We start from the raw sequence: 26768 nt of genomic DNA on the forward strand, positions 1-26768 counted from the left end.
CGAATTCATGCTGAGGTCCCGTAAAGCTATGTGTATTACAATCGGTGAAAATGCGCAAGCACTTGCAGCAGTTAATTTGAACAAACCGCGCTCCGAAAATGCTCTCAGCACCATGCCCAATCCCGTGGCAGCACCTCTCAACACTGCGCGCGAAGGAAAAGAAGAAAGAAAATACTGTGGCGGATTGTTTGCTCCCGCTGAAATGCCGATCAGCGACGCGTCTGTGCCATGCTTCTCCCTTTACCGACTCTACACGTAGGGACCCTTCTTTCAAGGCCGCACATAGAGAGAGAGAGAGAGAAAAAAAGCTGTCGTGGAGAGTCATCCTTTCTCGGTGCAGAAGGTAGCAGCGGAGACGCAGTTGTTGCCGTCTTGAGAGGGAAATCGCTTTGCACCACAGCGCCGCTTCTCTGTCATGTGACCCGCTGAGCGCTTCCTCAATCCTCTCCGCTGGCTGTGTGAGGAGGACGGCTCTCTTGGCCGCGCGTGGCAGTAAGGTCGGCGCGCTAGTTTTGAAAGAGCCGCGCCGAACGAGCATCAAATCAAAGTCTGCAGAAAACGACATAGTACTTAACACACTACACTCGTTTTTTTAATAGACTGTTAGACTAATTTAGTTCGTTATATCTATTCACCGGTCACATTTACTTGATTGATTTGTGGGGTTTAACGTCCCAAAACCACCATATGATTATGAGAGGCGCCGTAGTGGTGGGCTCAGGAAATTTCGACCACCTGGGGTTCTTTAACGTGCACCCAAATCCGAGTACACGGGCCTACAACATTTCCGCCTCCATCGGAAATGCAGCCGCTACAGCCGGGATTTGATCCCATGACCTGCGGGTCAATTTCACTTCGTGACGAGGTTTAAAATGCATGGTTCTCAATGGAGCTTTCAAGGGAAATTTCGTTTACTTTGTTATATCCATTACTTCATTACATACAGTTACGTTATAACGAGGTTTGAGTGTAGAACCAAATTTGCCAAGTTCCCAAGAACAGCATGAAGCATAGCATTATTGTGGAAATTTTTAGGCTTTTATAATCCAAATAAGCTTTATCTTCACGGCTTGACCATTTTTTCGGACTGTTATTAAATTTTTCAGACTATTTTGCGGTCACTGCCAGGTCCGGAAAATCAGCCTGCAACTGTATGCTGATGTAACACAGACTTGCCATATTTATTTGAATCTAGACAGTCTTTTCCAGGTTTCTTTGTATCAAACTCTAGGGTCGGATTAGATCTGAGGATTTAGAAAAACACGCCCTTGCACAGCCATCTAGACGGTGTGGTAGCCATTAGTAGCCGAGCCAACACCTGGCTTAAGTACGCATGTGAGGCCGCCATCTTAATCTTTGTGTCAAGTGTTGAAGCACGTGGTTTGGCAATTCGAGTTGCACTTCCAGTGGTCTGTGTGTGACGTAGCTCAATGGTGCCTAACCGGCGGTGCCATTATAGTGCTCCTTATAAAGAAAAAGTTGCCCTAGCTGCGAAGTCATCGTCCAGCGTTCAAGTCGGGCGGGATTGGGAGTGAACGAAATCCCAGGAACTTTGACTGTGTGCTTTTTTAAGGGGGGACACGGGTCTTTGGACGCAAAAAATCGTCAAAGAAGAGGCTTTTGAAATGTGGCATTTTCGAAATGTACATCTATTATTCTCCTTATCTGCCAAGTTTCCCATTTTGAAAGGCCATATTTCAGCCGTAACATCTATTTAAAACATGCCCGGCGACCAGTTTTTTATCTGTGCCAACGCTAAAATGACTCATATTCAACTGCACCGCGCTCGCGTTGAACAGCCTCGAAAGCGGTCATCTTGGTCGCGTCGGAAAGAGCAACTTTTTGGCTTCAAATATTGCGCACTCTCCGCTCCGGTAGGCCTATTGGTTGAATAGAAAAAGATCGCCAAAAATGCGAGAAGCGCATATTCTCATTCGCTGTAGCAAGCACGTGATGAAATAGCGCTATGTGATTGGCTGTCCTCATCCTCAGCTGTCTGCTAAACGCTCCAGAGGCGCACTGCGAGGCGCCATTTTGGATCCGGCTCTTGGGTGGCAACGCGTGACTATGGGCATTCCGCTCCATAAGTTAGCATCCAAGCACAAGTATGGAAAGAAGAGGAAGAAGTCCATTCTCGCTAACCTTCACAAACGCGCCGTTGCTTTGCAAGTTGTGGAGAATGGCCCGCCGACGGCGCCAAGAGATGGCACCGATGCAGCGGACGACGAGGAGCGAGGGTTAGGCCTAGACGGAGAGCCGTCGAGTGCGTGCGTACAACCAAACCGCCAGCCGCATCTGTCGCGATCCAGTTATACAGATGCCTTCAGATCTGCAGCTGATAAAGAAGAGAGTCGACGAGCAACTGTAAGAGCTCGAGTCAACCGCGGCAGTAACCCATAAGTCGAACATTCTGTCCGCTAACGATGTCGCAACTGACTCGGTCGATGATACTGCTTTCGCTGTGTTGTGTTTGGATTCGGCGAACGCGCTTCTTCTGGAGTACATGAAGGGCAAGACTTGCGGTGGCAGCGCAAGAATAAGCCGGAAGAGGCGAGAGTACGGCTTTGCAGTCAGTCTGGTGCTCAGATGCTCGAATTGCGGCAACAAAGGGTCTGCATGGAGCTCGTAGCGAGTAAGTGGGACTCCGAAGCTAAATCCGTTCGCTATAAATATTCTGGCTTCGCGAGCGATGCAGAGCACTGGCAATCAGTAAACGGAGTTTAATGATATTTTTGCAGCCATGAATATCTCGCACCGCGCGCTGCACACAAAAACGTGGCAGATGTACCTAAAAACGAAGTTGATGCCTGCCGCAACTCGAGCAGCCGAGACGCTTACTACTGAGTGCGCGAATTCGGTCCAGCAGCTGTACAGCACATTGAATTTCAGCTATCCAGGAAACATCGCCGTTTCCTACGACGGGTCTTGGAAGATTCGTGGGCACAGTTCCCACATTGGTGTCGGCACCGTAATCGAACTTTTCACCGAACTTGTGTTAGATTACGTTGTGCTTTGCAACTTTTGTGCCGGATGCGAGCGCGGACCAAAAGTGGATGATGCAGCATAGGAGGAGTAAAACACCAACCACGTTTGTCAAAAAAAAAATACTGATAAGAAGGCAGGAGAAATGGAGGTGGAGGCAGGCATCATTTTATTCAAAAGGTCTCTTGAAAAGCACAGCTCCAGGTACACCACAGTGCTGTCCGACGGCGATAGTCGTACATTCCTGGCCCTGAAGGCTGCCTAAGTGTACGGGTTTATTGAGGTGCAGAAAGAAGACTGCATAAACCACATGCACAAACGAATGGGAGCAGCACTTCGTAATGCGCAGTCAAAGCATAAAGGGCCTGGCTTGGAGCTTTTTGGTGGACGAGGGAGGCTGACAGGAGACTTGGTTACAGAACTCAGCTCTTACTATGGCTGGGCTTTGAAATCGCACGTTGGTGACAGACGCGATGGAGAAGGCTGTGATGGCAAGTTACTATCACATAACATCAAATGATGAAGCTAGTAATCACAGTCTATGCCCAGAAGGACCAGATTCTTGGTGCCGGCAAAACGCCGCAAAGGCCAAGAGCCATCCTGTCCCAAAGCACCACTACAATTTGCCTCTTCATGTGAGCAAGGCATCGCTGCCATTTTACCAGCGGGCTCTCTGACAGGCAGCTGCTTGAACGGTGCCAAAGAGGCAAAACCCACAGCAACATGAGCTTGCACACTCTGATATGGGCTCTCGCGCCAAAGGAGCGACACGCATCCCTTTTTAGTGTCGAGTCAGCTGTCGCAGAAGCTGTGATGAAGTTCAATGCTGGCTGTTAGAGGACCTCAGCAAGCATCATGCAGGAGCTCTGCATGAATCCTGGACAAAAGTGCATGCAGCCGATGGAGGAAAAAGATCGCCGCCGTTCAGCTGCATCTGAATGCAAACGTGCCTCGGCAGAAAATGTGCAGTGCTTGCTCAAAAAGCGCCACAAAGGTGCCGATTCCCGAACTGACTATGTTCAAGGGCCTGCTAATGTTTTATAACTGTTTCTGTGCAATATTTGTGGTTCTGTGTGAATGCAAACGTGCCTCGGCAGAAAATGTGCAGTGCGTGCTCAAAAAGCGCCATAAAGGCGCCGATTCCCGAACTGACTATGTTCAAGGGCCTACTAATGTTTTATAACTGTTTCTGTGCAATATTTGTGATTCTGTGCAATTAAATATGACAATTTTTTTTGTTTTCTTGATTTTCTCTAAATGGCAATTTTCTATACCTGGCACGACTATTATTGCAGTATATCAAAAACTATTTCAGATAGCTCAATAGTTTTTTTTTGCAGCATGAAGCTATATGCTTGGTGCACACAACAAAATTAGTCATTTGTGTGACCACTCCATGGCCACATTCAGAGCCATGAATTTTAGTGTACTGTAATATAAGAAATAATGACCCAATCAAAAAAGTGCTTCCTATGTTGTATGTCTTTTGCTTTCTATTGTGAATCTCTATGTTATATATAAATTTTTGACTGGTGGTTATTTTTCTATTGTGGTAAGAAAAATAGAAATTGTTATGTTGATTATTTATTTAAAATGAAGCTACAGAAAAAATAGCTACATTTTTAGAATCAGGAGAGCAAACTAAGTAAGCATGCCAACTCTTATCATATTCGGTTCAAAAATAGAGAGAGCCCTAAGACCCATGCCCCCCTTAAGGAAAGGCACTGTACTTGAGACAAAATGCCAGACATTTTCATATGTTTATAAAGAAAATTCACAGTGTGATTGAGTTTTTGATGCTGATTTCAAAAATGTAATAACTGCTTCTCTAAATCAATTAGTTTTTGAGATATCCTAAAATTAATTACCTATTGTTTGCCGGTTTAATGGCACACAAAATTTGTATTGCAGCGCTACAACTGGCACATGCCTGTGTACTAATGAACATAAGCTACACAACGGTAGGTTTTTATTTGATAATTTTAGCAAGGTTTGTCGCACCCTGCATTTCAGTGTTGCACACACAGACCCACTTTATGCTCCAATTTCTGGCAAAAATTAAACTTTTTGAACATCTCAATCACAAGTCCACACCTACCATTGAGTAAACTAAAGATACAGCTACATGTCACAACAAAAATTACAGTCCCAGCTGCTCTGAAGATAGAGATATCTTTTAGACAAGTTTGCAACTGCAGCAAAATTTGATCTTGAAAACTCATGCAAAAACACAAAAAGTCCATTTTGGGCAGACAGTAGCATGGAAAAGCTGTTTATTTACAATGATTTGCAAATTCAGCTTTCTCAGTAGGCACCAGGCATGCAGTCCTTCTGTTTTGCGTCACCTAAATCGTGTTTTTTCAATGTCGCAGAGGCACATTTGCGAGCCGATGGGGTCGCCGTGTGCTCGTCTGCCGACTAGGCCGCTTATCAGTTCGGTGGCTGCTATGTGCGGCGAATGTGTGCACGTAATCCGCGATCCGTCGTACAATAAAGCGGTTTTCCGGCTTGTCCAGACTGAGTTGTTGATGTCGCAGACCGAACTCGTGCACTCTCCAAGAGCAGCGAGGTGTTAGTTTCCTTTTCACTTAAGATTGCCACATGTTCGAGTGGAGGCCGCGGCGCAATATGTTCATCGTTGCGAACGCGCCGTTACAAGCACTCAACCTATTGCCAGTAGCCTTCATTGTGCTGGCGGCGAGCACGTTCACCGTAAATAAATTGATTTCTGTTTGCCGACGCGCAGCGAACTCCACTTTCACGGCCGACCCGTCACGCTGTTCACGTCAGGAGGGGGAAGGGGGGACCTGAGGCATGGGCGCGCTTAGCGATAAGACTGTGCTTTTGTTCCATCCCATCGTTGCAAAGATTGCTATCTCTCGTAGGTTCACTTCTGCTTTTTTACTTGCCGTCCTGTAACTGTTGAAGCTCCAAAACACTGCGGCCACAGCCACAGCGACGTTGACGACAACCGATGGGCTTGTACGTGAGTTAGGCCTACACCGGTGACTCGGCGACCGCCGTTGAACACCGTGAGTTTGCTATCCTCCCTATCCTGAGTGATAGCGGGGCTCCTTCTGAAGTTCAAAGCGAACAAACGATCACCACACTCGCTTCACAAATTAGTACGGCGAGGAACCTCTTTACTGCTGCAGGCAGTCGACATCACCATGACAAAATGGCGCATGACCGTGCAACGTCACGATGAAAAAGCAGACGCCGGAAATTCCACTTGACCAATGGGGTGCTTAGGTTTTGTCACGTGCCCCAAGCAGTCAATAGAATCGCGCGATGGTGCTTCTCGATGACGCGTTTTTGCTGAAAAACCAATGAGCAAGGCGAGCCACTGGTGGTGGGAAATTAAAGATGAAAAACGACCCTTCCATACGAGACCAAGATGACCATGACAGCTCCAAAATGCGTGACTTTAGCGTGCATTTGTGCTCAGATTCATCTCACAGGGGTGTTATAAATTGATTTTGTGCTAGAAATACAGTCGCCGACCGATTTTCCGGACTCCAAAAATTCGGACTTGTCGGATATTCCGGACTTCATAAATGCACTGTCAGGGATCCCATAGAGCTAATGCGTTGTTTCGACCGATTTTTCGGGCGAATTTGCCCCTGAAAGTTCGATTTTTCGGACTAAATCGCTCGTTTTGTGCCACGCCCCAAGTCATTGTGAACGCCGCCATGTTGGATTTTCCGTCGGCTTGGCTAAGCTTGGTCTTCAAATGCCTTTCCTGCCTCCGAGATTGGAATGCGCACGCCATATTTTAAGTTTCGGAGGCCGTGTTTGCTTTTTAAAAGACGCGGTGATGGATGCCGTTTTTTCGTCTTCGGTCAGCGCTATCGTCATCACATCGCACGGGGAGGAGGCGAAAGAAGGATTCTTTTATTGTCGTTGCAGCTTTTTTCAGTCACCATTCTGCACGTGTTGTGTCGCGTAGCGTCGAGACGTTGTGTGCTTCGCAGCGGCTATCTGCGGCATTGAATTTTGTGTTCTCGGTGCCATGGCTCCGCTATCTGTGTCATCGCGGGAGCCAGGTGGTGTGAAGAAGCGTGAGAAGTATACGACCCTGACGATGGGGAAGAAAGCTGCCATAATCAAGCTAATAGAGAGTGGACGTTCGCAGCTAGATGTCGCTGGATGACGGTCGACGACCGCCCGCAGCCGTCGGAGATCGCCAACGCGGTGACAATTTTGTCGAGCGTTTACAGCGACGATGTCACCTTGGCGCAAATACGGGCAAACCAAATTGCCTCCAAGCGTAGTTTGAGGCAAGGCAGCATCAAGGACTTTTTTAAACCTGCCTGATGCAATAAACTTCAGATTTTTGGCAAAAACGAATTTTTCGGACCGTTCGATTTTTCGTACTTTTTTTCGGTCCCCGCCAGGTCCGAAAAATCGGTCGGCGACTGTAGTTGCAGGTTCCGAAAAGGTCAACTTCAAAAAGTAGTTTTTTTTCGCGAATTTCGGCCTTTTAAGACCCGTGCCCCCCCCTTAAGAAATGCGGCATATTGAATGCGCTTGATGGCACCGAGGATTGCGCACAGTTTGAAGTCGGCAGCTAAGCCGACTCGTAATGAGCACGGCATCTTTACGATGCAAATAACTGGAAGCAGTGTGTGTCTTGGTTGGAGGGTGCAAAAAGTAACCCACACAGCAGGATTAGCAGCTGTATGTTTCTGAAGTTATTTACATCATCAACCAACTGCTTTGTTTCATCTTCATGTTCTATAAATGCTCTATCTTTTTGAATGCAGTCTTCGCTGTTTCGTTCCCTCTACATTCAAGGCAATTTTTTTTTCCCGGGCTTCCGACTCTTGGGGGTCGGCTCAGATTAGCGTAAATAGAGTAATGTGTCCATGCAAACTGGCACTGAGCAGTGTCCCTACACATGCTCCATCTTTTTGAACACAGTCTTCACTGTTTTGTTCGCCCCACATTCAAGGCAATTAATTTTTTTTTTAAGGCTTCCGACTCTTGAGGGTCGGCTTAGATTAGCGTAAATACAGTAATGTGTCCATGCAAACTGGCACTGAGGAATGTCCCTACACATTAACAAGATGGAAGAGAGGAATGACAGGAAACGAGTTTCTACTTTCAACAAAGCGACAATCCTCCCACTACCCGGCTGTTTCACTCCTGATTGAGGTAGTGGCAAGAGTACATTGCGCTACAAAAGAGCGACAGTGCACAAGACTCACAGCTGTGGCCACTAGGATTGGGGTGCGTCCTGTACGGAAGGACCACAGGGCCTCTTCGCGCTCTCGCTGGGTCCGGTCCCCGTGGATGCTGGTCACTGGATAGCCCTCCTTGAGCAGGAAATGCTCCAGTGCATCTGCACCTTTCTTTGTCTCCACAAAGCTTAGGGTCAGGGAGTCCGATGCCGCCGCATCTGAAATTTAAGCACAGTGTTAGACATGTGTTTTAGATGCAAAACTGCTTTGAACATTTGCTCTGTCATCACACCTGCACAACCAGTGCTTCACATGATTGCCACACCTGTGCAACACTGAAACGACTACAAGTGCCATGCCAGGCGATTCACATTGAAACTACCACCAAGAGCTACCATTGTGCGTGAATTTAAATTTTGAAGACCAAATTGAGCAGTGCTGGAAGCCAATCAAATTCTTTTTGAATACAAAGTAACATTCCTTACAAATATGAAGTAGTGCTGACAATAGTATTCAAAATTATCACGCTGAAATACAGATAGAGCTCTGGAAACTAACAAGCAGATCTTGCACGCTATCAACTCTCATGCTTGAAGCTTTAGCATATCAGTTAAACCTGGATATAACGAAATTGATAAATTGCCAGAAAAATTCGTTATAAAGAGGTCTTTGTTATATGCAGGTTTGGTACGAGAATTCGAAAAATAAACGTGCAAATTAAACAAAAGGAGGATTGAAGGCAGTGCCAACCCTAAACACTCATTTTACACTAAGAAACTGCATTATTATTGCGAGAGCAATTACATAGACACTTTCAGCGGGTTCTTGATGTCGCCGCCATGTTCCGCAACAAGTCCAAATTGACAACCTTCCTCCGCACATTGTAACTTTCACAAGCGGGTAAAAGGGCACGAGCGCTGCTGAAGCAGAGATCAAATGAGTCGGCCCATCCCTATCACCTGGAAAGTGCATAACATCTCCCGCGTGTTAGAACTGTAATTGAATGCTCAAACAGAAAGTAAACCACCCGTCTTAAAACAAGCATGACACAACGTGGGGAGGGGGGAGAATCGCACGAGTAGTAATAACGAACTTGTATTTTAAGGTCGGTCACAATCGCTGGCGCGCTTGCTATCTCGGCGAGTATCAGTGCGGTTTCAACACAATGGGGCTGCGTGAAAAGAGCAAACGCAATGGGGCTGCGTGAAAAGAGCAAACGCAATCGTTCCGGTCGAAGTCGAAGGCACACGATTCTCCCCAAGGAAGGATAAGCGCGCGCACACAAGCATCTAAGCCCCTCCTCTCCCCCTCCACATTCGCGGGGCAAAGTACGCGTGGGAGATAAGCACCCGTCGGCACATCCTGACAGGCTGAGCGACGAGCATGGGCGACTTTTTATTTTTTAAATTATATATATATATATATATATATATATATATATATATATATATATATATATATATATATATAGGCACGTATACGTATACTATACATATTTGGGTGAATGAAGGCGGTGGTGGCAAAAACCGAGCCGAAACTACCCATATACGCAATTGCTATCGTTAAAAAAAAAAAACACAAACAAACAAAACAAAGCTGGACGTTGTCGGGGGACACACCATGCTCGCGCAGTGAAACTATGCACGCGCGCATGGTGTCAAAAACGAGGAGCGATGGCACGGGCATTCGCACATGTGACCGTGGCGGCGAGAAAGGGGGCAACGCTGGCTCGTAAGGTGCAGGCCTGCCTGCCCGCCTCATGGAGATACGACCGCAGTGCTTGCCACCACCGCTACGCGCTTCGGCGGCAGTGGCGTGGAGAAAATTCGTTATACAGTCGAGCCCACATGTAACGACCCCATTTAAAACAAACTTTCACTTAAAACGAACATCCGCGTGACCGTGAAAATATACATTGGTTCAATGCCACAAAATCACACAACGAACGGCACCGAGCGCCACCGGTCGGTTACAGCGAATGAGGTCAGCGCTCAGCAGACTTCCCGGGAAACCACTTTCGACCACCGATCAGAGGTGCCCATAATTCTAATTGTTAAACGCCGACGCTGCCTCCGCGCCCCTCTAATTGCTGCTTTCCCCGACCGCTTTTTGTTACGCACCCCCTCTGTGCTTTGTCGCCCCGCTACTCTGAGCACCCCGCATTGCCAGACGAGGCCCGTGTTTTCACACTGCTACTGATCTTTCAAAGACCGGTCGGCCATATACCCTGTTTTTGATCGCTGGTACTGTCGCTGGCGTCGCCGGCCTGGAGTGACCAGATCATTTGCCAGCATCGTCGGCCTCCGACTGTATCCAATTGTCTGCGTCTATTGCACACTCGTACGCTAACCCAACGACCCTGATAATTCGCGATTCGTTTTGTGGTTAGGGCCTGTTCTCCCTCACTTCACACTCTGCTCAGCATGCCCTCCGCAAGTGTGCGGAAGCCTGAAAACGGCTGTTAATTTGCGTGGAATGAATCGCGAAATATCGAAGTCGATGAAGCTACACAAACCCACCGCGGTGATCCAGGAGTGCTACGACTTCTGCGCGCGGAGGCACTGTTTCAAGTTTTTTCTATGCACGAGTTGCGCATTTCACGGACCTTTCAAGCAAGCTACCCGACCTACCTCTTTCCCGTGTGTTTTGGTTTTCAAGGTCCCCCTCCCACCATGTTTTCCCCTCTCTTCACTATCGCAACTCCTTGCCCTTCTGTCGCAAATCTGCTTTCCTCTCTTGATCATGACCCTTCCGCCCATCTCCACCGCTACGCAACGCCAGCCACGCTTGCTCCAGTTAGTTTCGTTTTCTGACTAGAAATGTACCCAAGCACGTTCCACGCGTCCTGGTGCCCAGGGCCGTTACACGCGTCTTGGCCTGTTTGTCGCGCGTGCACGTCTTGCTCGCTCTACATGTGCGTGATCAGGATGGCAGACGGGAGGACTTGCAAGCTTTTTCCTGCTACAACAAAACGTCGAATGTGTGACCGCTTGGCTTGAGCGTACCCGCGCGTTGTGGAGCGCTTGCTCATAGCTGTTGACCACCTGGCAACCAACTTGCTGCTTCAGGGCGTCCAGGTATTCGGTTGTGGACATGGTGAATATTTTGTGGGCGGCTGTGATGGCTACATGCATGCGAAACTGTTTTTGCGAAAGCGACTTCGTCGACGTCGGGCCCGATGCCGAGCCTGAAGCTTCCGAAGAGGATCACTTCTGCAGCGATTTGTGGCAGCGCGCCATCGACTCAGACATGGGAGAGCGGGTGAAACATCTGTTGCAATAGTTTCATTACGAGCGATGATGATGCCGACAGCGCGGAACCGTGCACGGATCAGAGCATTGTGAATGAAGTACGCAGCAAGAGCGATTTGGAGAAATCGAATTGCAAGAATGACAAAACTTTGGAGCCAGTCCCTCATGCAGCTTATGCCACGGGCCTCGACGAACAAGCACGCTGTTGTTTGAAATAAACTAGAGATCGGCCTTATCGATTCTGCTCTTCGAAACACGTGCATCACGGGCTTTTTTGAGTAAAAAAAGAAGTTTGCGCTTTCGCTCAACATTTTTTTAAACGCTGTGTTTCATTTACTACCAACTTCGGTATACAGCGAACGGATGCCGCGTCAGGTTCGTTACAAGCAGACTCGCTTGTATCAAGGTTGTCTCCCGCAGTTTGTTACATAGAGGTCGCAAATATATGTGCTTCTATGGAGCGACGGCAGAGAATAGAAAAACTTTGTCATATCCAGGAATTTGTTATAAAGGTTCGTTATAAACAGGTTTGACTGTATACAGTCTACACATATATACAGCCTACAAACCCGCATACAACAAACTTTTGAAGTTCGGTCTGTGTAATTAAATTATTAGAGGAAAGTTTGCTTTCAACAAGACCGTGCTAAAATAGACTATGGGCCACAGCAAACGAAATGGCCAGCATTTTTTTTTTCCCTTAAATTGGGCACGTATAGCCTACTTTTGCCTTGTTGACACGAGATGACAACAGATGAGCACATTGCTGTCTGCGCACCGAGGCTATGACAATTTTATGCTGCAGCTAACAGCCAATCCAATCTAAGAGCCTGCTGCTCACACTAATGATTGTGGTGAAGATGACAATGAGGCCCTATGTTATTGCATTATTAAAAGCGCTCACCAATCTCTTATGACTAATTTCTTTTCAAACTAAATGAAAATAAGAAGTTTTTGCTTGTGCTTTGCACGAAACATTCATCACTTCGCTGTCAGGCATCATGACTAAAGCTTTGAAAGTAAGACATTCTGGTGCTCTCAGCAGGTGACTTACACCATAAAATTAGAATAGTAACACAGGAGTTGAGGCTGCGTGGGAATAGCACCTTCTTGCAATCAATAGGAAGCCTCACAAGCAGATATGTCTTCCAGTCTGCACAAATAAAGCTGTAAGAATAGCAGAATATTGGGTGTACGGCAAATTCGAACATTGAATTTCAAGCGGCAGCATCGTGGTGGCTGGGCGGGCTGTGGTGAAGCATCTCAATGGCGATCAACTTAGCGAGGTGTGAGTGTGGTGGCAGGAAGCGCGCCTCCGATGAACACACTGGTATTGCGATTCGGCCATGCTTTCTAGATGTGACGAGCCATCAAGAAATGGCGGAGTTGGCAGCGGAATTTCGCAGCAATCCTATGCAAGCTCCTTGTTCTTATCGGGTAGTACTCATGAAAACTTCGTAAGAGCAAAAATATCTAGGAAAAGTGTTTGTTGTCACAAGACATTTTTCCCATTGTTTTTTTATGGGCGACAGAGGGGGAATCGAAAATTATTCGTTGAAGCAAAACTTCGTTGTAGTAGACTTCTTTAGAGCGGGATTTGACTGTACATTAAAAAAGGCTTTTTATTCAAAGACCGAGGTGGGGGGAGGGTCTAATATGCGAGTAAATATGGTATGTACACGGTTTGGAGCAACCAATGAGTTATCACTTTACATGTGAAAGGCAAAGATGCTATTTCCACAGTCCCCAACCCCTACTCCAAATAAAAAAAAAAAAAATTAACTAGTGTCATATATGTGGGGCCATGCTGCATATGGGGGGCGCTTTACCGAATAGTTTTCCGAGGCATTCGTGTCTGTGTCCATGTCGTTTGCTCTTCGTTTTCAACGTCATGCGCACGTGCATAGTTTCACTGCGCGTGCATGGTGTGGCACGCGCAGTAAAATTAATTATATTTATATATATATATATATATATGATAGCTAAAGAAAGAAAAAGCCACTTGCACTCAACGCGCACTTATCTCCCATGCGTACTTTGCCCTGTGAATAGGGGGGGGGGGGAGAGGTAGATGCATTTGCCTGCACGATTATCCTTTGGTGGGGTTGAATCGTGCGCCTTTGACTTAGACACAATTGCGTTTAGCTGCCGGGCCTACAAAGATCACTTCACTCACTGAACAGGGACCGTTCGCAAAAAGAGTGCGCTTTTCAAACAACGCGAAGTAACAACTGGGGCACTTGTTAGTTCGCACTCATTACGCTTCGGGCCCCGTTTTATTGCGATAGCAATTATATGGACACTCTCGGCTAGTTTTTGCTGCTGGCGTCGGCGCCGATGTCATGCACCGTATATGTATGCGCAAGAAAAAAATCCAGAAAGAGTATCTCGGGGAGGGGGCGAATTGTGTTTTCAGCATTACCAGCAAGATGCGCACCCGCAGCAATGCCTGCTTTAATCTCCTACGGGTACTTTGCTCTGCTCGGCGAGATAAGTCAGGCGCTCTCATCTTGCGGCAGCTAGGAGGGGAAGGTCCTACGCCTTGGCTGGCCTCGGGCTTTACCTGGTACGATTCTGCTTTAGTTACCTTGTGCACAAAGGTCACTGCAATCATTGGTGATTGCAGTCTCCGTTTGCGAAAAGCAAAGTACAGTGAAACCTCGTTAAACCGTAGTTGGCCGGAGCTCGAAAAAAGTAGGTAGTAAGTAAACGGTAGTACTCCTTAACTGAAATAGCGTCAGGTCGCTCACTTACATGTCAGAAGAAGAAACCTTCAGGGAGTGCGATAAAAGAACAAAAAACGTGCAGTAATTTATTAGCTTCGCGTGACAAAGTCTGCAATCTTCATTTGACGACGCGGCGGCCTAGCAGCAACGACAGCGGCCTCAAACTTACTTACGTGGTGAGCCACGCTTTTCCGCCAGCCACCTCTTCTCGGAAAATACCCGCATGACACTGATGCAATGCGCAGCTTCGGCCAGTGTCGGACTTGGATCACCTGTGTTGTCGTTTTCCATGTCATCCTTATCACTATTTGGCGACACTTCGACAACCAAGGCAACAATGGCTTCGTCGGACTTGTCCGGAGATGTCTGCACATCGCTGTCTGCGTCTGAGGAGACGGCGAAGAAAACGCCTTCCGTAACGCCCTGCCGCTTCAGCACTTCAGCTAGCAGAGTTTTGCAAGCTTCGTCTACGATGTCCGAAGTCTGGTCGATGGTGTCACTGGCGTCATCTGCGTCGCCCGCACACACACTGAAGCCAGCACGCTTGAAGCGATTTTGAACTGTCGTTGCTTCAACCTGCCGCCACGAGTATTCGAGCAGGTGAATCGCGCCAATCAGGTCGATGGAGAATAATTTGCCACACTCAATGGCGAGAAGAAATCTGCGCAGCAGATTCTTTTTGTAAAGCTGTTTTACAGCTCGAATGATGCCTTGGTCCAAAGGCTGGGCAATCGCTGTTGTGTTTAGTGGCAGAAACACCAACTTCACAGCTGTCAGGTTGTCGAAGGCGATGTGCGCCGAAGCGTTGTCTAAAATAATAACTCTTCTGTTCTTAGCCGCAAAACGACGATCGATGAGGCGCACATACTCCTCAAAGAGTTTTGCCGTCATCCATGCTTTGCTGTTGATGCGATAGATGACCCCTGATGGCAACCGGGCGCCTTTGAAACATCTAGGCTTCGCCGACTTTCCAATCACGAGGAGCAGAGTTTTGTCGGTTCCAGTCATGTTTGCACAAAAAGCCACCGATATTCTGTCTTTTGCATGCTTGCCGCCGGTGCATGTCTCGCCTTTGAACGCAAGCGTTTTGTCTGGTAGCAGCTTAAAGATTAGTGTTGATTCATCCATATTAAAGGTGTCATCAGGTGCGTAGTCTTTCAAGATGTTCTTCAGCTGACCATTTTGCCACTGCTCCGCACCATCCACATCAGCAGCAGCACCTTCTCCCGAAACAGTCCTCGTGGTAATGCCGTGCCTTGCCTTAAATCTGGCCAGCCAGCCATTGCTGCACACAAAGTTGTCATGGTTGAGCTGCGAGGCAAAAACCAGGGCCTTCTCCACGAGCAGGAGTCCGCTGATAGGCAAACTTTTTGACCGTGCAGCTTTTAGCCACTTCACCAGCGCCTCCTCTACATCCGAAAACGCCGAACCGCGTAGCCGGCACCTTTTTGCAGTTGCAGCGGCACTGCAGAACAACTTCTCTCTGGAATTCCAAATTCCACACGCTGTGGTTAACGGCAGGTCTTTTTCGCGTCGCAGATTTTTCGTGCCACTTTCAATAGCACGAATTCGAATTATGTCCAATTTCTCCTCTATTTTCAGCACTCGATGCTTTTGTCCCAGCTTCGGCATGACGCAAGTACGAAGCAGCACAAGCACACATAAACACGTGAAAAACGACGCGAGAGCTGTACGACACGGATCAACCAGAGAACGCAGAGAACGCCTATGCACGGCGCCAAAGGAACAAAAAAAGCAAAGCAAGCGCACACCACGTTTCCGTGTTGGTGCAAAGCGCCATCGCGTGGACAACACCAGAAGCCTAGCTGGCCGAGTGCTTTTTGTTGCAGAAAAATTCAAGAGATGGCGCTCATTAATACAGCCGCCATCATCATCAACACAAACAAGCAAGGCGTGTTTCGATCTCTGGGGCTTGCTGTTCTGTCGGGACGCCCAGTGGGGAACGACATGCCGCGGCGAGTGCACAACAAAAATTTGAAAAAACTACTTATTAACCGATACATACGCGATAAGCTATGCGGATACAAACTTATGCGGATACAAACTGCATTATGCGGATACAAACTGCATTATGTTCAATGGCCGCCGAGCCGAGAATTTCACTTCACTACTTTCAAAACGAAACTACTGTTTACGCAGGTACGGTTTAACGAGATTTCACTGTAACAAATGAGACGCTTATTCACATGCATCCGTACCTGTGAATACGTTTTGTGCATCATTTGTGTGTCAGGAACGCGGGGCATGTTTCGATCTGCTTTTAATTCTGCGCGTGACCTTTCAATTCGTTGCTATCGCATTCATTGCTTGGCCTTTCCGGCAAAGCTGTGACTTTTTTTGTTTAAACAGCGCATTAATTGTCGAGGGATAAACATTGTTCGTTTGTTCTCGTCCTGTGTATATTGCTTTCGTGCAACATTTGTGCCACGTTTCGTTCTGCTTTCCGTTCTAAGCATTACATTTCAAGTTGTTATCACATTCATTGCTTCGCCCTTGCGGGGAAACTGACTTAATTTCAGACAACCGTGTTCTCATCACCAAGGAGATGTCAGATTAGGCGGTGATGGAAACTCTCCGAGACCTCCGTGACGAAAGATTTTCAAAGATCGACTCATCACATGCTTTCATCTTGTGCCCCACTGCGAGTTCGCAGGCTGGTAGCTTTTGCGATTAACCGATTAGTTCTGGCAAGACGGCGGCACGCTCAATGTATTGCAATGATGCAAATAAGCCTGGGAGCCAACTCTTTTAAATCCATTATCGCGGAAATCCTATTTTAAAAAAAAAACAATGCTGTTGTGAGCAAATACGGCCGCTCCAGGAAGAAGTGCTCTTTTCACACAATCTCTTCACGTTGAAACCACACCAATACTCGCCGAGATAGCAAGTGCGCCAGCCATCGCGACCGCCCTTAAAATCCAAGTTCATTATTGCAACTCGAGTGGTCTACTTTCGGTTTGAGCATTCGACAGCAGGTATAACAACACGCAGGAGATGATATGCACTGCTCAGGCGATAGGAATGGGCCGACTAATTTGATCTCTACTTCAGCAGCACTTGTGCACTTTCACCCGCTAGTGAAAGTTACGATGCGCGGGTGCATATGTATTATCAATTTGGACTTGTTACGGAACATGGCGGTGAAGGCAAAAACCCGCCAAGAGTGTCCATATAATTGGTATCGCAATATTAACGCAGTTTTTTTACTATAAAATAAGTGTTTTGGGTTAGCTCAGCCTTCAGTACACCTTTTGTTTAATTTGTGGTCTTATTTACCGAATTTTCCTACCAAACCTGCATATAACGAAATCCTCATTATAACAAATTGTTACGAGGATTTATCAATTTCGTTATATCCAGGTTTAACATCTGAGACTCATGAAGCTGAAAATTTCTGGTGTCTGACTTTTCTAACATCCTGCCCAAATTTCAGCTTCAAAATAGCGTTATTTGAGCCCCCACCTACGCCACACATATCTCCATGTTGGAACAAGGGTGTTTTTAATCTATACATTTTGACAGTAGCGAAACCTGAAAGGCAGCTTTCCAGCAAAATGTGATGGGGTGATGAAAATTAAAAATTTTAAGGGGCTACTAACTGCTAATCCAATGTTAGCTGTATGCATCATATGGAAGCCTGAATTTTTAGTAATAATCCAGTGCGAATCAAATCAAATACAAAACACAACTACAGAAATTCCAATATTCGCACACCCCTAACAAACTGTTGAAATGAAGCATGCTAGGATCGCTTCATTATCGGGCTAAGCTTGGCTGCTTGCAGGGACCACATAGCGTACCTGCCCCTTCTGCAACAGGACTCACTCATTAGAACTTGCACTTCATTAATAACCACTGAAGTCTTTTGTCACAATGCTGTCGAATACATTTAGCATGTGTCAGCAGAACTAGCCCGCCCCATGCTGCTGAGCAAGATGGAGAGATCTTCACACGGCAACGCACCCCCCACCCCATTATTATGGTGCATTGTAAGAAGTAGATTGTACTGCGCATGTGCAAATAAAATTTATTGTACACTTGAGTTTACTGCAGAACTGCTGACATTTTTAATTGCTCATCAAATAAACATTTATAATTAACAAACAAATCGATTTAGATAGTTTATTTTATATTTAAAATTGATTCTATATTCAAAATTCAAATACGCGTACGCCCAATACTACCAGAGACATATTAGAATTGGGCGCACAAGGAATGAACTTTAGATACCCTATTAATTCACGTAATGAACCCACCCCCACCTTGATCCTTGAAAAAGGGAAAAATTTTTTTTTAAAATGCATCTGTTCACTTTATTTCCGTATGATAGCCAGTGCCATTAATGATTGAAACGTTAAATCAAGCCATTATATGACAAAATAACAACACAATGAAAGCAAAAGATAGTTATGCAATCATGCTAAACATACGTGAGCAGCACGAGCGCAGACGACGTCAATTAAAATTTGAAAGTCGCGCCTTGTACGGCAAAGCACCATCTGTCCAATGCAGGAGAAACCTTTTTGCTATAGTGCCATGCAAACACAGCGGCAAAAAACTGCGTGGCGTCTAAAATGGCGCTCGGGCTGCGTCATGGAACACGCCGCACGCTCGCCATCTTGAACTTACGCAAAGTGTAACCGCACCCACCGCGCTAACAGCGTGTTGTGCACCCGCAACGTCTAATACAAAGTTTGTTCACCGCCATTCGTCGCTGCATTTTCGTTGTTGAGTTTGCCCTAAACATAGTTGGGGACACCTGCTGTGCAGGCCGCGTTCGGCCGGTACGCTAGCTAGATGGCTGGTTACTAACAACATGCGCTGGAGCATTGGGACCGAGCGGCCGAATGACACGTTGGCGTCGATCCATGCACTTTCGTTACTGAACTAAACAAAAAGAGCTTCGAAATACAAAAAAAATTTGTCGCGCTTTTCACGGGTGAAAATAAGCAAAGTCGTGCCCCAAATTTTCGCTGTTATAACTCCCGTGCTATCTTTCTCCAGCGTAATGAACTCACGCCCTAAATTGGCATCAACATTTCTGAAAAAAAAAAAAAAGAAGAAGAAGATGGGTTCATTACACGAGTAAATATGGCAATAAATATTTTGAGAAAATGCGCAGGCTGCTAGCACACAGAGCCCACACAGTGACAACACGATCAAATGCAACTAATTTTCGTTTATTCTTTAAAATATTATGGTTGCTTGAGACTGTTGTGAATTGTCCCTTACTTTGCACGAAAAAACACTTTCAGGCTAAATGGGGAAGTGACGAAAGGCAACACTCACGACCTCCATTCCTGAGGCCCGCTGCATTGAGCAGGTCGAGCAGGAAGGACCTCTTGTCGTGCTCCTCGACCCACACCACCTTCTGGGTGATGTTCTCGGACGTACTGCCCACACGTCCCACGGCCAGGAAGATGTAGTTGTCCAAAAACTTACGTGCCAGTTCCTGCAGGAATACGCACATTCCGTTACGAGCGCACGTCGCAGTTCGATTCAAAGCCACCTTCGCATGAGAGTTTCGCATTAGCTATCGTACAAGGCAAACTCTCACAAACCTGCACTTTCTTGGGGAAGGTGGCAGAAAACATGAGTGTCTGCCGCTGGCCAACGGGGGGCATGTTGTCCTCGAGCACAATGCGCCGGATCTGGGGCTCAAAACCCATGTCCAGCATACGATCGGCTTCATCCAGAACCAGGTACCGCACAAGCTCCAGGCTCACCTACAACGACCACAGTTGTGCATTTGTAGCTGCCTTCCTGAAAATACTCTTTCTATACAATCCAGTAGAACATGGTACACCACAGCAAAACACACACACACACACATAGACATATATAGTACGATATTTACTCGCATAATTCGTGCACTTTTTTTCCACGATTTTGGACCTCAAAGAAAAACGTGTGCAAAAAACGCGGGGATTCTGCGAGCGCATACGAAATAATGTGCAACCGTTTTAACGCATGCAGTAGAACTTCCGATTATACGTCCCCTGATTTCCTGACGACCCGCAGTTTACGATGAATCGGCTAGGTCTCTGCGAAATTCCTATAAAAATAATGTATTAAAACCAAGGTTATACAACGCAGTTTTATGCGGAACCTGCATCTTAGGATGACATTCAGATTTCGTACAAAAGAAAAAAGAACGCCTTTACTCGAATCAACCGTGGACCAAATATTCACGAGTGCAAAACAAACTTGCGTTCCCGTAAGTTGATGATTAGAAAAATAGAGAGAGAGACAGATGTTTTCTTAAAATGGAAAATTTATTCTCGTGGAAGTTCATGCGCTTTTACATACGCCGCAATCGCGTGTGCACTTATTTGTGGTCATTACCTAGCCAAGCGCTATCCACACAATCTAGCTCCAGTCGGCCTAAAAGCTGATATTTCCATGTTTTCAGTCCATGGAAACAATTTATGGTCAACATAAAGCTGATATCCTGCCTTTGTCGCACTCGCAGTCACAGGCTTGCGGATGCATAAGGGCGCGACGCAGCTGTTTTCCCTGTGAAAGATTGCTTTCACTTGACGTCGACGTTCATACTAACAGCAGGACAACTAGTTGCACTTCACAAGACCACAATTTACAACGTGCATAGCTCAGTCGCACACGAAGGCATTCTACGCACACTAGTGATGGGTTGCCATTATGTGACAGTGATGACACTCTGTTCAACGCTTCTGACGGGATGTTATTGGCAATACGGTTTCGGTTTCGTTTTCATGTGCAGACAATTTTCGGACTATTTATCAGCAGAAAGATGCGCATTGAATTCAATTCTATTTAACTCTTTCCTTACCGTCCCATAGAGCATCGATCACTATGAATCGATGGTTTTACAAGCCCCGCCAAAATTATAAATGCGCGCTTGCGGGCACTTAACGCCATCTGGCCGGAAATATAAGAACTACTCTACACTTCTTTGTTTTTTTTTTCGCTCTATCGGCGGGAGCTCCCCTGAAAAAAAAAAGAAAGAAAGAAAACAGACAACGGAGGAGGAGGTAGTGTCACGCTTCGCAACATGGCTCTGAAAGCGCATCGCCCGCCGCCAAAAAAAAAACTTGGGAACCGTGATTACGCTGCCTCTACTGCTCATGTTCTTGATTTGAGCTTTAGTGAGGACTCTGTAGAACAAGTTGGATCATCAGATTTCGACTCGAACAGCAATGATTCATCTTCACAGCGCGGACCTTCATCCCGTGAGTCAAATTAAGTGTAGGTTCGGATGTTGATGTTTTTATACCATGAGGGTGTTTTGTAAGTGACGACACTTGTTTACGTTTTCTTACTAGGGTGTCAACTACCTGTGGAGGCGATATTTTGCCGAATGCACCAAGTAGAGTCAAGGTCTTACCTAAACGAACACCTGGGGTACATCTGGATGTGACGTGCCGAAGGGAGACGCGAAACTTTATCCGTGCAGTGGACATGTTTATGACGTTTTTCACTGCTGAATTGGTCTCAACTGTCTGTCAATACACCAACAAGTACGCTTGGATGAAAATTTTCGAAAAACCCAGCTACGCAGAAGCAGACGGCTTTTGGCTTGAGGTCACGCCACCGTAGATGTTCAGTTCTATGCACTCCTTCTTTACATGGGTATCGTGCAAGTGCCACGCCTTCATATGTACTGGAACACTGGGTCAATATACGGTGGTCTCTTTCCAGTGCAGATCATGAATTGGAAGCGTTTCTTTTCTCTCTTCGCTTTTTTGCACGTCTCTGATCCGGAGGATCAGAGTACTGCATCAACCGGAAAACTGCGGAAGGTGTGGCCACAGCTTCAACATATCAATTGTTCAACGGGAAGCCATTGCAGTAGATGAAAGGATGGTGAAAACTAAAGCAAGATCGGGAATTAGGCAATATATTCGTGATAAGGTGACGAAGTGGGGTTAAAAATTGTGGGTTTTAGCTGAATCTGAAACAGAGTACCACATGGATACCACATGAAACAAGGTACTACACAACGCGCAAAAGTGCTAGCCGCTGTTCCGAGCAATCCTTGGCAGTGAAGTGGAAAGGGGTGTGTGACGAGCTTGACTGTGTGGTCCAATGCCAATGCGTAAAATGCCCGTACGTGGTTCACAGGAGCTAGCGAGTGATGTGCTTCATTGCTTGCGAAGAAGCACGTTGCCAAGAGTGCGCTAGCGCGTCGTTCCTGCCCGCAGTCTCGCTGTCAGCGGAGTTAGGGCTAAAGACGACTCCGATGACGCACTCGCTCGTAGTAAACTGATCGTGCCGCCGCTTACAGCTTCATTGCTCGCGAAGAACCACGAGTGCGCTAGTGCATCGCTCCTGCCCTCCGTCGGCAGAGTTAGGGCTAAAGACGACTCCGATGATGCGTTGCGCTCGTAGTAATCTGATCGTGCATACGGTGCGGCCGCTCGTGGTAAACTGATCGTGCCGCCGCTTACAGCTTCGTTGCTTGCGAAGAAGCATGTCACCAAGACTGCGCTAGCGCGTCATGCCTGCCCGTCGTCTCACTGTCGGCGGAGTTGGGGCTAAAGACGACTCCGATGACGGGCCGCGCTTGTAGACCACGCGCCCGCTCTTAGTAATCTGATCGCGCATTTGCTTACGGCTCCTAACTAATGCGTAATCACATCCTAAGTGATCATCGAGTCGTGAAAACGTAACGAAGTAGCGATTTTGAAGAGCGATGTCCTTGCGACGCACAAGCAGCAGACGACGATCTCCAAGCGAGCATCGGGCCATTGGCGAGGCGAGCTGAGGCAACATGGCGGCCACAGCCAATCAAGGGCCTCGAAACGACCTTCAAACATTTGCTTTTTGTGCGCTTGTTTTTAAAGGGAGGGGCCAGCTGAGGCAAGAAAGTTAAACACAGAGAAATGATCTTTCTGATGAACCCAAGAAGCTGGCTCCCGGCCCCGCCATCGCAAAGCCATAATTTTTCGAAAAAGCTGTTTTCTCGCGATTTACAAAAAAAGTTTCGCTACCTAGGTGGGTGAAACAAATCTTCCAAAGCACTCCCGAGTGGTTCTCAGTGTAGATATTTTGGAATCAGATAGAAAAAGGGTTCCAGAAACCCAAAACTTGATTTAAAAAAAATTGATTTTTTTGCCAATTTTCTTGTTGAACTTTTTTGTTTCTGGGTAGATCTTGATGAAAATTGGCACAGAGACTAAGAATGACGTCATAATGCTTCCATAAAAATTTCAAGATATGAAAACTTTCTGAGAAACAAATAATTTCATTACTGGACCTCGTGGAGCGGCTGGAGAGTTTAAAAAATGACATAGAAAGTTGGTAAACACTGTGTGCAGAGGTGAATGTATGCTGTAGGGGGCTGCGTTTTAAAAATAATTTTTTTGCAACACTAAAATTTGTAGTTCATGTTTTCTCCACTGATACTTCAATGAGCACATTTGCACTACAAACAAGAAACCCTACCAAAAATTTTTAAAAGACTAAATTTTAAAAATAAGAAAGCAGCCCCCTGAAGCAAGGAGCCTTACAAAAAAAAACACAATCAAAATCTGTCAAGTAGTTGCGAAGATATCTGCTCCACGAGCTGAGCAACATGCCAAAAAAAAACAGTATTGAGAAAAGGAGGTTCAAAGCCTTGAGTCACGGTTTACATGCCTAATAGGCTGCAGGGTTGTAGTTCTCAGTGTCCTTTGCAGTGCGGTGTCGCTTGGCCATCTGACCTTTAGCCTGATGATGAGCTTTCGCAGCCTTTTTTTTCCGCATGGCATCTTTTTCGGCTGCTCTACGAAGTGCACGGCGTCCAGGTTGGAGACCAAGAGATGTGCAAAGTTGGGTGTAGGCATGGAGGTTCCCAGCATTATACCTACAGATTGCTTCACTGACAGCAGTTTCTGCGGCTATCAATGAAGCATGCTCTTCTTTAGGCAGAATTTGAATCATGAGAAATCATGCAAAAATACAAGTCCATTATGGGCAGACAGTTGCATAGAACAGCTGTTTATTTACAATGATTTGCAAATTCACCTTTCTCAGTAGGCACCAGGCATGTAGTCCTTCTGTCTTGCGTCACCTAAATGGCATTTTTTCAATGCCCGCTGCACGTTTTCCGCAAGCTGATGCGGTCGCCGTGTGCTCGTCTGCCGACTAGGCCGCTTATCAGTTCGGTGATGCCTATGTGCGGCAAATGTGCGCGCGCAATCCGCGATTCGTCGTATAATAAAGCGGTTTTCTGGCTTGTCCAGATTGAGTTGTTGATGTCGCAGACCGAACTCGTGCACTCGCTTATCAATTTCAAGGCTCCAAAAGCAGCGAGGTGTTAGTTTCCTTTTCACGCCAGATTGCCACTTTTTCGAGTGGAGGCCGCAGTGCAATAAGTTCATAGTTGCGGACGCGAAGTTACAAGCCCTCTACCTGTTGCCAGTAGCCTTCATTGCGGGGGTGGCGAGCAAGTTTACCATAAACCGATTGATTTTTTTGTTGTTCGCCGACGCGCGGCTAACTCCACTCTGACGACTCGTCACGCAGTTCACATGAGACGGGGGGATACCCGCGGCATCAGCGCGTTTACGCTAAGACTACGCTTCCGTTCCATCGATGCAAAGATTGCTATGTCTCGTAGCTTCACTTCTGCTTCTTTACTTGCCGTCCTGTAACTGTTGAAGCTCCAAAACACTGTCGCTTTCTGCGACGTTGTCAACAACCGACGGGCTCGTACGCGAGTTAGGCTTACACCGGTGACTTGGCGACCGCCGCGAGTTTGCTATCCTCCCTGTACCGAGTGAAAGCGGGGCTCTTTCTGAAGTTCACAGCGAACGAACGATCACCACACCCACTGCACAAATTAGTGCGGCGAGGAACTCTTTTACTGCGGCAGGAAGTCGACAGAACCATGACAAAATGGCACATGTCTGTGCACGTCGCAATTAAAAAGGAGACGCCGGAAACGCAACTTGGCCAATGGGGAGTCTAGGTTGTGACACCTGCTCCAAGCAGCCAATAGAATCGCGCAGTGGTGCTTCTCGATGATGCGTGGTTGCTGAAAAACCAATGAGCAAGGCGAGCCACTGGTGGCAGGAAATTCAAGATGATGAACCACCCTTCCAAACGAGACCAAGATGACAACGATATCTGATGTGTAACAACAACAGTTCGGCGCGGAAAAAGCGCGACTAGTGTCTATTTGAGCACAGATTCATCTCACAGGGGTGTTATAAATTGATCTTGTGGCAGAAATAATGGTGCGGGAAGCTTGAAACTTCTCAGATAGGTGTGAAAACAGTTTTCGATTCCGAAAATGTCAACTTCAAAAAGCCTGTTTTTTTTTTTTACGATTTTCGGCCTTTGAGACTCGTGTCCGCCCTTAAGGGGGCAGACTGGTCTTAGACATTTTTTTGTTTATTTCTTCAGCGATCTTGATCAAGCTGTACAGGATTATGCAGTTTTTCCTGCAGATTTCAAATATTTAATTAGTTTTTCCGGTAACTCGTCTTGTTCCTGAGATAACTTAAGTTCACCCCCTATTCCTAAGGCCACCACAGAAAAAAGTGCTTAATTAAAAGTGATATTTAAAATATCCCAACATAGACTAAGGACTATAGATTGAAATAATGCAAGAGTTTTTGTTTTCTTTAGGCCTTTCCTGGTTAATTTACAGCAAAATGAACTGTCGGTTTTCAAAAGCAGTTGAAATTGTGTTACAATGTTGATGAGTAATTAATTAAAAAGGCTTGTTCTCTAAATTCTGCTCCCATACTTGCACTCTACACACATACAGGTTTCCATTGCAAAAAGAATTATTGTGGTACCTGCCCTAGCTGCAGAGATATTGAGGCCTGAAAATTGAACAGTCATAAATTTACTTTTTTTAAGAAAAATGAAAAAAAAAAAAAACTGAAAACAGCCAGCTTCTTCAAAAAGCAACAATCATGATGCGCATGTTTTGCAATCGTGATAAAGGTGCTCATAAATTTATAGCAGAGCTTCTAACACAGGTCCCAGTAAATTATAAAGAGGCCTCGAAGTTGGTTCCCCATTTTTTTGCAGGTTCTGCACGTTAATAGCACCAATAATTTGGACAGTTACAAAAAAATCGCCACTTCCTGAAGTGTGAAAATTTGCAGAGACCAAATATGTCCACTTTAAAAAACGATTTCTTTTTGTCGCTTTTTGGTCCCAAAGACCAGTCTGCTCCCTTAAGGTGGTAGGCCACCTTCAAAAGTCTTTTTTTCGCGAAATAAATTTTTAGGGTTTAGTTTTTTTTTACACGCCAAAACATTCACATATATGTTGCAACAAAAATTATCCTCCTAGCGTTATTAGTTTGCGAGTTACAGCAAGTTTTCTATACCCTATGCTCCTATAGCAAAACCGAAACTACATTCCCAACTGTGGTTTCGGTTTCGAAAAATCGCTTTCAAAAGCAAGTGTTGTTTCGTCTATATTAATGCTATTCAAAATACTTTATGCACTTTATTGTGACTGTTATATAAAATGATATCATTAAATACAACTTTGTGCTTAAACGTCTTCGTTAATCTCTAACAGCAACAAGGGAGATGCACGATGCTCGTCGGACTTTTTGTTGTTTGCCCTGGTCAGGCTATGTCAGGCTTTGCCCTGGATTTGTTCCACGTGTCAACGCT

General features: G+C 46.2%; 1 protein-coding gene across 3 annotated transcripts in view; it reads right to left on the bottom strand.

The window, feature by feature from the left end:
* LOC119178427 (ATP-dependent RNA helicase bel) overlaps positions 1-26768 on the bottom strand; it is a 91651-nt gene that overhangs the window by 33289 nt on the left and 31594 nt on the right. For 2 of the 3 annotated variants that reach the window (XM_037429629.2, XM_037429627.2), the window contains exons 9-11: positions 19725-19889; positions 19453-19615; positions 8193-8383 (exon numbers count right to left, since the gene is read on the bottom strand). In XM_037429629.2, coding sequence (XP_037285526.1) covers positions 8193-8383; positions 19453-19615; positions 19725-19889 — 519 coding nt within the window. The remainder of the gene's footprint in view (positions 1-8192; positions 8384-19452; positions 19616-19724; positions 19890-26768) is intronic. The other variant, XM_037429628.2, reaches the window with a different exon arrangement.

Source organism: Rhipicephalus microplus, chromosome 1, assembly GCF_043290135.1.
Source record: "Rhipicephalus microplus isolate Deutch F79 chromosome 1, USDA_Rmic, whole genome shotgun sequence".
NCBI lineage: Eukaryota > Metazoa > Arthropoda > Arachnida > Ixodida > Ixodidae > Rhipicephalus > Rhipicephalus microplus.